At 31.1% G+C, this 12,499-nt stretch overlaps 2 protein-coding genes across 2 annotated transcripts; both read right to left on the bottom strand.

Moving 5' to 3' along the window:
- LOC114162983 lies at positions 1-751 on the bottom strand. Its single transcript, XM_028047016.1, has one exon. It carries the CDS (start codon positions 691-693, stop codon positions 274-276), a length of 420 nt encoding a protein of 139 aa, XP_027902817.1. The 5' UTR covers positions 694-751; the 3' UTR covers positions 1-273.
- A 4,024-nt stretch (positions 752-4,775) lies between these two features.
- On the bottom strand, positions 4,776-6,606 carry LOC114162178 (flotillin-like protein 4). Its single transcript, XM_028045971.1, has 2 exons — positions 5,631-6,606; positions 4,776-5,523 (listed from the first exon to the last, which is right to left on the bottom strand). Exons 1-2 carry the CDS (start codon positions 6,555-6,557, stop codon positions 5,026-5,028), a joined length of 1,425 nt encoding a protein of 474 aa, XP_027901772.1. The 5' UTR covers positions 6,558-6,606; the 3' UTR covers positions 4,776-5,025.
- Between the last annotated feature and the right edge of the window lie 5,893 nt (positions 6,607-12,499).

The following is a 12,499-nucleotide window of genomic DNA, read 5'->3' as shown; positions in this document are numbered from 1 at the left end:
ACGATCATTTAACAAAATTTCACTGTCAGAAACTTTCTGAAGAAGAATTGATACCGTTATCATGTAATCCAGAGAAAAGAAATACTGGATGAACTATAAGCCTATTCATACAAGAAACTATGAATGCGATAATTTAAAATATAAAATTTAAAAATCAACTTTTACACACTATAATATTTCTAAAAGTGAACCACCTAACACGTGATATACATATACACGAATTACTGTATCATCGAAACTAGAAGAAGGAGAATGAAGAATTTGGTATGATGTTTACGTTTCAGTGCGCTCCCATCCAAAATATACTTTGTTTATCCCTAATGGACAAGCATAACGAGCTGTGAAAGCTAGAAAAACACCGTCACATTCCTTTATTCCATCGTCAAAATTAAGTGCATAACTCTTGGGATCATACTGGAACTTCCTACTCTTTTCCTTCTCCTTCGCTCCGCCACTGCGCATCCTCAACCTCGTCGTAAACGCCTTCACCGCCTTCTTCACCTTCTTCCCCAACCGCTTCCGATCAACTTTCGATGTTTCTTGCTCTTCACGACACAATCCACCATATCGATGTGGGGCGCGTAGTTCACGGAAACCGCCGTAAGAAGTGATGACCATGCATTCCTGGTCGTAGTGAAGTGCATGAAGCGTTGATGAATTCTCAGCCATTCTGTTACTGTTACACTCACTCATCAATTCAATCCTCGTCAATTGAATACTTGCACAGAAAAGAGAAGAGAAGAGAAGAGAAGAGAGAGACTGTCACTTATAAATAGGTGAATCGGTATTGTGAAAGTTTCAAGGACCTATTATTTTACGACACGTGGTCACCAAGAGTTCGAGATTATTGCTCTCCGACGTGTTCAGTTTTCATTGAGCTGTTCTTTTCGATCGTGACAGATGAGTATATGTGTTTTGAGCGTGTTAGGTTACAACTGGGCTATGAATATTATTAGGCTTGGCGGCCCACCGTGGTTTATAGAAGCTGGGGCTTATGTGGCTCCTGTTAATCGACAGTTACCAGCCAAACAGATCTTTATAGTTTATCCTTTCAAGCAATATCTTTAGTTTTATTTATCTTTATTTCATTTGGATAAGTTTGGATTGGATTCGCATGATACTATTATAAATCAATAATATTATTTTTTAAAAGATGCAATTTAATTATATATCATTATTTATCGCTTGCCCGGATACATTTTTAAAAAAAAATAAGTAAATTGGGCGAGATGATTAATGTAGATCCATTAAACTAATTATCATGTTACACCAGTATTTTTAAATTTAACTAACATTTATAGGTACGTATTTTCTTTTTTTTATATTTTGTTTTAATCCCTGTAAGTCTTAAATGTTTTATTTATATTCCTGGAGCCACTCACATATTTTAAGTATGATATTTAATTTAACTAGTATCAAACTTAACTTTAGAAATAAATAAATAAATAAATTCAAAATTATATAATGGTTGATATAAATATATATATTTTTAATTAAATTGAGTTAGTTTAACTTTTTTAAGTATCTCAATTATTTGAATTATTATTAAGAAACATTCTATTTTGAAATTTATTTTTTAGAATCCGTCATTATGAAACAGTCTTCTGAAATATAACTGTTCTGGAATGCATTTTCAGAAATAGCTTTGAAAGTACTTTTTCTATACTCTTTTAAGATTTTTATTTGTTTGGCTTTTTAATTTGTTCTTGTTCGTAAGTTTAAGTGGTGCCAAAACTGCAGTGAGTGAATCTGTCAGCACACACCAGCAAAAACAATGTTAGAAGCAGTTAGAAAAATGTTAGTTGTTTTGGTGATATTAGTAAACTGAGATAACTCAGCAAACACCGTTAGCACAAATCACAGTTATAGCTAAAACTTGAGAACCAAACTTTGCAAATTGAAACAACAAACAAAACATGTTAATGAACTCAAACAGCTAAATGAAATAAAATTTGAATTTACTACTAGATATAGCTAAAGAAAGAATATTAGTTAGTAAACTGTATCAGCAAAACAGAAAACAAAGTTAGAAGGGTTAGTGAACGAGTTAGTAAAAGCAGCAAAAATTTTTAGTCAGAACAAAGTTTGGAATGAAAACAGGACTAAACTAAAAACAGCAAAAACATATTAGAATGGTAACTTGGAACTGTGATGAAAGCATAAAACACCTAACTAGATTGGAAAACACCTGTGAAACTGCAACAAAAAAAAAAAAAATGTTAGTTAGCAAAACATTGGTTCTCTGCTTTTTAGTGTCAAAATGACATGGTCTAACCTGCATAAAGCTGCTAGCACAAACAAAACACTCTTCCAAAACAGCAGTTACAGTTTCTAGAAAATAAAATGATGCATGTTCTATACTAAAATGCATGAACTATCAAGCACAAGTCGGATTATCACTAAATCACTCAAAACTCATCATTTCACCGGCTGAGGCGTCAATTTGTTAACCTCCTAGTCGCATACAAGATTACAAAAATCCTAGTTTTCCCCTTTTAAATGTTGTAGATTATAAACCAGGAAATCAATCAAAGAGATGGCTAAGTTAGAGTGATTTGAAGTGTATGAAATCTATCTAGTGTATGCCAGAGGGGAAAATATAAAAGTAACACTTCAAACTAACCTTAAATAGTCCTAAAATGCAATGCAAATGGTGTATGAACTATGTCTAAAGCAAGAACAATGTATGATTCTACACTGTCAATGTAATAGTTTAATCACCTAAAATGGATTCTAATGCATGGAAATCACATATGAATGCATGGAATGTATGAAAAAATGTATCTAAACATGTTTGGATCTTTAAAAGAGTCTAAAATGATGCAGAGATGCTAAAACGCAAAGTGTTTGATGAAATTCCTATATAAAAACCTAATATGCACAAGGCGTTTGCTAAAATGCCTAAACGAACAAAAACAATGAATTCTTAAGAACTCAGGCTTGGAACAAGTTTTATTACCTAAAAATAACTAAGATATGCAAGCATAACTAGATAGAAACTCAAAATCCTCAAAATCAAACTCTTGAACCAATTTGGCAGATTTATCATTGTTCATCACCAGCTTTTGACAGCCTATGCAATTTATGGTTCTAAGGGCAAATTAGAGTTATATGCAATATGGATCATGAAACCTATTTGAAACACTACAAAGATGCATGAGAAACACGTAGAAATACCAACCAATGCACAATTCACAAAGTCACAGCTCAAGCTAGAATTGGTAGAGGCTATGTATTCAACGTGCATCAGCTTATATGGCCGAAAATTGAATTATTTATTCTAACATGCAGAACAAATTAAATGGACCAAATGAACATGAAAACACAATTAAAACAATACTAACTGAACATAGGAACCGAGAATTGTACTTAAAGAATCATGAGCGAATCAAAATCCCTAAATTTAGAAAAATTGGAAAACCTAACTTCTAAAGCTAGAATTGAAATGAACTAAGCTGAAGAAGTGGAATTAAAAGCACAATTCATGCATCAAACAAGTTTATAACACTACAATAAAGCAATATAATGAATCAAGGCATCAAGATCATTGCAGAACTGAAAAATTGCATTAAACGAAATTAACGGTAAACTACAGTCAAAAACTGAATTAACTTTTTTTTAATTTTCTGAATCATGAATTAGAATGTGTTTAGGAATGGAAAGAAGATATACTAGAGAGACCAAACATGTAAACAATGGTTCAAATGGAAGAAGACATGTTCAACTTGAATTTCTGGATTGTTACTTCATAAACTCAGCATCGTTCATATTACTTCTAAACTTTGATTTCTAGTCATTCAAATCTGAATTTCCTAGATGAAAGTGATCCTTAAGATCACTCAACCACAATTAAATCAGAAATTGTAGTCAATGAATGTACAAAACTAAAAGTAATTGAACAATACCAATGTCTACGTTTCATATTGCAAAAATTTCAAATTGAACATGAAAGATAGAAGAACAAGATGGAAATTACAAATCTGGATAACAATGGAGATGAATGAACAAGCAAATGTTGGAATGGAGATCTGGAACGCACCAATGATAATGTACCAAGCCTCTTCCTCCTTCGCAAAGCTCTCAAACTAAAAATAAAAGTGACCTTCTCTGCGAGTGTGTCTATAAACTCAGCTTTATATGTGTTCAACTACTTAAGAAACCTACAAACTAATTATTACTGACTACTAAAAGTTACCAAACTGCCAAAAAAACAACTATCTAAACAAATTGTTTTAACTAATTAACCTAACCTAACCTAATGCCTAGGCAGCAAGTCTTCCAGTCATACTTCTCTAATTGCAACTGGTCAACACAGGTAACTCCAGCTATAGAATTCAATCGTTTGGAGCACTCCACTGGCTATTTCAGGTCATCTTTGCCAGCTGCACAGGTTCCACGTCAGCTTCCAACTTGGCAGCATGTTATCATGATGACTGAATTCATATATTTCTTAAGAATGAGGACCTAACTAAATCAAACTTTGAAATATGAATGGAAACCAAAATTGTGTTACAATTGAGGGACAAAAACATACTTATCCCAATTAATTACTAATTATAAATTCAATCATTTTACTTCTTTTCTATTTTCATTTCTTTTTATATTCATCCAAACCGTCTGAGTCTAATTTTCTGCTCTTTATATTGTGACTACACATTAATGTTTTTCTCTTATCTTTTATCCTTTTATTGGTTGTTGGCTTTGTTTTTATTAGTGAAAAATGTAAGGAAATTAAAACCAAAGACTTAAAACCAATGTAAAAACATGAGCAATTATGGATCACAGCGAATTTTTGCACTTCAACATGTCCCCAAATTTCAAACACATAAACGTGAGTCCCCACTTTAGTTATCCGCCTTCAGAGTTTTAAGAACAAAATTGTTCTTAAAAAAGTTAAAACCAGGTAACTAAAATGAGTCTTATCTTAAGAATACTACTACATACATAAAAGTTATATTTGTTCACACATTTAATCTTGTACATTCTTAACAAAACACGCATCGAAGCAGAAAGAAACATGAGGGTTCAAGAACTTTTGTCTGATAGGGTTCCCATCCAAGCGGGTGGCAACATACCCGTTTGCTCATGCACCGTCTTAAACAAAGGTGGCAACATCTTGTACGCACCAGCTACATCCTTCATTCCACCACCACCATCACTTCCATCTGTGCCATTACTCCAAATACTAATCTTTGGCTGAAGTCCACGAATTGCTTCTGCATTAGTCTTCGCAATCTCTTGAAACATGCCACTATTTATCATCAAGTAGTCCCTTAGATTAGTGTAGTTTCCTCCCAGTGCATCAAGAAGTGTTCTTAAGTATACTCCTTGTGCTTGCCCAATTGCCAGAAGTCCCTCTGCCTCCTTTTTCTTTGCAAATAGCTCAGCTTCTGCTGCTTGTTGCCGACTGAAATACGCTGCCTCCGCCAGAGCTTTTTGTGCCTCTGCCTCTTTCTCCTTCTCAAACAATATTGCTTCTGCTGCTTTCTGCTTCCTGTACAGCTCCCAGTTCGCTTCTTGTACCTAATTGTTAAACAAATTTTTTTCACTCCCTTCAAAATTTCCACTGGAATATAATACTGTTGGAAAATTGTTTGCATGAAGGAGGAAGGAGAAATAAATAAGCTAACCTTGGTTTCGTACTCAACACTTGCTTTGCTGAGGAACTCAGCTTTAAGCTTCTCTGTTCTTGTGAGAGCGTTCATCCTTTCAACCTCTCTCTGCAACTCGGCTTCCCTGAGTGCGACGGCTTTTGTGGCCTCCACTTCCGCCACCTGCGCCGTCTGTGCCCACATAGCTTTTTTCTTGGCAAGCTCGGAATTAGCCTCCGCCACCACAGCCTCTCGCTCATTTTCAAACACCTTCACCTCCGTTTTCACCTTGATATCCTCCTTCACACCTTCTCCGTGCCTCTGCGTGGATATTATCTTTGTTTCCGCATCGATCTTGGCAGCGTTCTGCTGCGTCTGCCCCTCTCTGAGCTTGGCTCCAACCTCTCCCTTCATCTTTGCCTCTGCGACGTCAACCTTGGCTTGATTGGCAGCCTCCATCTGAGTCTTCTGACCCAGATAAGAGAAGTACTCGTGGCCAGCCACGTCCACCAGTTGCTTCACGTTGGCGTTGTAGATGAGAAGCCCGAACTGGTTGAGCTCCAGCTGAACCTTCTCGAACACCTCCTGTTTGAACGACTTGGTGCCTCTGAAAATATCCTCCATGGTCATGGATGCCGCAAGGACACGTGTCTCTCCCTCGATGATGCCCTGGACTAGCTCCTTCACGTGGTGAGAGAGCTTGTCGTGGGACGACAGAAGTTTGGCATATCTGAGAAGGCTACCGTCGTCGTCGACTCTGGGACCGATGGTGAACACGGCGGGGAGAATGAAAGGGAGCTTCTCTGCGCTCATGGCTTGAACCTCGAAAGTGTAGTTCACCGGAGACAGGTCGAAGACGGTGCATGACTGCCCCGGAAGCACCCATCCTTTCTTTGCGAGCTTTATGTCTCTGATTCCAACCCCGGTGATCACAAGATACTCTGATGCCTTCGCTACTCTGTACATGTTTATGCTTCTGTTACACTTATGTTAAGACTAGAGAAGATGGATAAACCACGAGAAGGAATGGTTTATATAGCCATATGAATTATATCTACATGTCATAAAATATTATTATAGTTAACTTCACTAATAAATTACCAATTTCATATGATTAATTTATGGCAAATACTTAGCACCTTCAATGGAACTTGATACGTTGGTGGGGAGTTGCATTCAGATAACAAGTGGAATGTGAGATATAGTAATGATGAAAAAAGTTATTAATTAAATAAAACTTCTAAGTTTATATATATATTGGATTTTTTTGACATGTTTAGGAGGGTAAATAGGTTTTCTTTTTCATAGTCGGCAAATCTGCCTCTTTTATTACAAAAGTAGGCAAATTATAATAAGAAATTAGGCAAATCGTATATATAATATACACGTCTATGTAAAAAAATCCATCCCATGATGTTTTCTTTATTTTATGTGAGGCACATGTTTTTGGACCTGAAGTTGTGTGGGAAGAAGACATTTTTGTTTGTGTAATCGATTACAAAAATCTAAAATACAAAATACACATAAATAATTGATTATATAAGCAAAAATATTTTTTTCACGCAATTTTATGTTTAAAAATGTGTGTCTTTCACACGATTTCTTTATCTGATCGTTTGACCATATGAAATTAAGAAAAATGTTATGAAAGTGCACGATTTCTTCAATTAAAAAACGTGTGAGACTTCACGATTTATCTATTTTTGTAATATTTTTAAACTTTGCCTATTTTCATAATGAGCTAGACAAATTTTCTATTATGAAAAAAAAACTGGTAAATAATAATCTTGATTTTTGGTACAGAGGATATTTATTTTTTATTATTTTTTTGAAGTTCTTTTCTTAAGAAGTATAAAAATAATTGATAAAAGTCAAAAGTAATGTGAATAGAATAATTTTAATCATTTAGTAAATTATTAATCGGAAGTTGCCCAATACTTTCTCAGCTTAGTTTCGTCAAAATGTAGCTATAAATAGTGTCGATACACACGAAGAGCCAGGGAAGCAATAAAAAAGGTTATGGCCAAATGTAGACTTTATTAGCTTGTTAATTATATACTATATTACTGCATAAGCTTATTTATTAATATTAATTGAAGTTGACAATATCGACGCAGATCTCTTTACTCATGGTATTATAGGTTGAATGCTTAACTAAACAACTTATTTATCATCATTAATGAATATAAATTTACCAATTATACTTTTAACTTTTTTTCATAGTGACCTTTTGGACTATAACTTACGACAATCAAAAACTCCAACCTCGTAATAACAAGAAAGGCCACCTGTATTCCGCTATGATTCCTAAAATTGTATTACATTAATATTCTCAATCTTTCAACGTTATTGACTTTATTTTATTTATATTTATTATTATTTCAAGATATATATTTAGATTTAAATTAAGGCTAAATATGTTTCACGAAAATGAATTTATGATAATAATGAATATAAGTTTTAGTACGTATAACAATAAATTAAGCATTAAAAATTATTGTTTTATTAAATAAATAAAACTCAAAAGAAAAAAAGTATTATATATTTATGTCAAAATATAAAATATTAATAGTATAAACAAACAGAACTTCCAACTGTATCTTTTCTAGTAAATATATTTGATTTATTTATTTTCATAAAAAAACATTAACATATTAGTTTAAGAGATAGAAATAAAAAAAATTATTGTTTATATACCAAATTCTAGAAATGTTGAATTTTTCAGAGCACTTAGATATTTTTTGTTTTCTATTGTTCAATGTGCTTAGTTTGGATGAGTTTCCGAGACATTGCACTGCTGAATGATTCTGTCCCTCTTTTCTTACTTTTGACCAACCCATTTTCATATAATTTCATGGAATGATAGAGATTTCTCCAAATAATGAAGATTTCTTAATTATTCACAAATTCAGAAAAACAGAATCTGATCATTTTTTGACCTCATCAACTTTTTTGCTGAGTAGGTAATCTGAGTCATAATTATTACTAATTACATAATTTGCGTGCACCACTTCATCAAGCGATTCTCCAAAATTATTATCTTATTCATGTAGTTTAAGAACTAAATCCCTCTTTCCTTGATCAGAGTTTCGCACCTGTTTTATAGCAAAGAGGCCCAGAAAACTACGAGATATGGCCCAAAATGTTAATGGGCTTTTGACAATACCTAGCCCATTAAGTACTTTAATGAACAAAGTCAAAGAAGATGAAAGCCTATTCAATGCTACCAGCAGCAAGAGAAGACAAATGAAATCGACAACCTAAAATACTTATAAAATATACAGTTGACTTTTTTTAAAAAATAGTTAACATAATTTACACAATACATATTAATTATTTTATGAGATAATATGATTTAAATTTAAAGTGTAGACAAACAAAATAATGTCAACTTTCTAATGTTATTTTTCTTAATAAAAAGTAGGTTAAAATGTTTAATTAACAATACATGAGTTCAACCACTTATTCATTTTCTTTTGGTGATTGGTTCGGTCTTCGTAACATTCTCAATTTTGTATATATTTAAAAATAAGCTTTTAAAAATTGTGTCGAGAAGTGATCTTTAGACATAAATTTACAATTGCAAAAAGGATGTTTTTGAGTTGATTTCATGAAATAAGGTGAAATTAACATGGTCTGTTTTACATTTTGAATTAAGCTACATGAGTTGTTGTTTTTATATTCTCGAGAGATAAACTTTAAAATAAGACTCTCTCTTCCCACTCGGTGGACTATACATTTTCGTTTACTTAATGTGTATATAAAATGAATTCAAATTTTCTATTGATTTTTCTTATGTTGAATATAAAATTATATTGTATTAAAATTTTAAATATTTTTTAATATATTTTAAAATGTCAAAGTTAGTGATACTCAGTATATTGAAGATTTAATAAAAAATTAACAAAAAAATCAGTAAAAAATCTAAATCGGTGTAAAATAGGATTTATTAACATGTATTCCATATTTTTCCACGCCATATTTAATTTTCTATGTTGCTAATAACTCTTTACTACTTTCAACATGTATCTCGCTGTAATAGTATTTTTCGTCCAATAATTAAACTAAAGTTATTGCATATGAGAAAATAGTTGAAAAAGTTGTGAATTAGCTGATATTATTTATTTACTAAATTAATATTTATATTATTATAATTTAATTAAGTTTTAAGTTTTTCAAAAATATAATTATTTTTATCTTATTTTTTTTGGATTTATTAAAAATAAATTTCATAGTTTTTAATTGAGTTACTATTATTTAATTTAACATTTATATAATTATTATATAATCACGTTATTTTACTCATTTATTTTTACGTGTTAAAAAATATAAGATTTTGTAGTTATTATAAAATAATATTAAGTTAATGTAAATAAAAAGTGAATGATAGTGCATTAATTGAAAATGTGTGAATAAGAAGACTATTCACATTATTACTTACAATAATCAAAGTGATTGATCTCGTCACCACGTGTAGTTGATGATGAAGGTATTTTGTTTTCGATAGCTTTCCACATTATAATGTATATAGATTTTTTGTCGAATGTGATGTGAAAAAAACACTTACATAGAAATAAGGTATGAGTAATAAAAAAATATAAAAAGGGTAATTGGAAATAACAATCCACATTTAGGTTCAGTGTGTGACAGTGGGGAATCCTTGATAGCCTGAACTTTTTGACATTGTTTGTTTGTTTGTTTCATAGCTCCATGGTCGGATTTGAGGTTGTATAAATTTTATGAGACATTATAATAACCTATTTTTGCTGTCATGAGAAGTGAGTAGAGAGGAAGGTGTGAACCCTTTGACATTTCCTTTTCTTCATGATTTGCATATTCGAAACTCTACTGAGGTTATTTCTGTTTCATATGGGACTTCTTCTACATTCCACTGCTTTCATTCATCAAGTTTAAAATTTAGAGGGAGAAAGTTTTTTGACAGTGTTTGCATTTCAGAGTTGAAGCATGAAAAGGAGAGAAAAAGGCTGAGATGGTGGTCCACACTTGGCTTAAAGTCAAAAGAAGGCATAGGAAGAGTATTGAGAAGTACGTTGGGGAACGAGCCCAATCAATGGGCCTCTCCTCATTTTGGTTTACATCTCATCTTCTATCATCTTCCACTTTTCTCACCTGTTCACCCCAACTCTCTCCTTATAATAATAATAAAAAAAATGTTAAAGAATTTTATATTGTAATTATTATTAATCAGACATTAATTATGTACCTAAACTAAATGTATTGTTATTCCTGTTGGATTGTAGGTTAAAAGATGAGACACTGGCTAGTTTAGAAAAAACTTGAAAGTTTTTCATCTAATTTTACGGCGTGATTCAATGGTTAAGGATTCGTGATCTCATAGATGATACACTAATGAATAGGGATGGCAATGGGGCGGGGCGGGGACGGGTTTCGCTATCCCATACCCATCCCCGCATAAAAAATTTATCCCATTCCCATACCCAAATCAAACTTTTTTTCCATCCCCATCCCCACCGGGTAACGGGTATAATCTCGTACCCATACCCGTACCCGTGTTCTAACTACTTCAATATTAATTTTTATAAAAGAAAAAAAATTACGGTAAAGAAAACATAATATTATGAAATATTCAATATTAGGAGGATTTTCTTCGATGCCAAATATCTTAAAATAAATTATAATTGTTTACATTTTATATTAGAATACCAAATAAAATTTCATGTGAACCAAAACATTTGTTAAATTTGCAAACTACAACATTGATGAACTTAGTTGATAAAATTAAAAAATATTTCAAAAAATATAAAAGGAAAACAAATATTTAAATTAAAATATATTTTAAATGTTTGTTTACTTCAATTTTTTAAATTCTAATGAATATCTTTTTATACACTAATAAAAGTTATAATATATCACTTGATCAAAATGACACAAAGAATAAATAATAAACATAATAATAAAAGGAAAACAAATATTCAAATTAAAATATATTTTAAATGTTTGTTTACTTCAATTTTTTAAATTATAATGAATCTCTTTTTTATACACTAATAAAAGTTATAATACATCACTTGATCAAAATGACACAAAAAACAAATAATAAACATAATAATAAAATTTTAACATAGATTTTGTATCTTTTGAACTTCAATATATGTTGGATAGTGACAAAAAAATATTCATAGCAATTACATTAAATTTTTATATTGCAGTAAATAAAAGTTATTTATACAATTAAAGTGGAAAAAATTACACTATGATTAATAGTGAGTTATAAAATAACAAATAATTAGATAGAATATATCGAAATATTATTCTACATGATGAAAATAAACAATAAATAAAAATATTAAAAGACTAACAAATGTGTGTTTTAGAAATAATTTGAGAGACTATCGAAAGAAATCGCACAAAGGAAATCAAATGTATAATTAAGGTATGATAAAATGAAAAATACCTTACAGAACTAATTATTAAATTATGTTTGAAGTGGTTAAAATTAAATAGAAATATCATTAGTGACCAAAAAATTTGTCATTAAATTACATATAAATTAGTAATTAAATTGGTCACTAAATCAAGTACAGATTCGATCATTGAATCGGTCACTAATTTAGTCATTGATTCAGACAATAAATCAACTACTACCACCAATGACGAAAAATAGTGACTGATATGGGTTACTGACTAAATCAGTCACCATTTCATGTTTTTCTTGTAGTGAATTATCATATACTATTCCTAAATATCATTATATATATATATATAAAATTTTAACCACTTCAAACAGAATTTAAAGTGAAAAAATTACATTATGATTAATAATGAGTTATAAAATAAAAAATAATTAGATAGAATATATCGAAATATTATTCTACATGATGAAAATAAAAAAAAATAAAAATATTAAAAAACTAACAAATGTGTGT

Source organism: Vigna unguiculata, chromosome 9, assembly GCF_004118075.2.
Source record: "Vigna unguiculata cultivar IT97K-499-35 chromosome 9, ASM411807v1, whole genome shotgun sequence".
NCBI classification, from domain to species: domain Eukaryota; kingdom Viridiplantae; phylum Streptophyta; class Magnoliopsida; order Fabales; family Fabaceae; genus Vigna; species Vigna unguiculata.
This window is presented reverse-complemented; position numbering and strand designations above follow the sequence as displayed.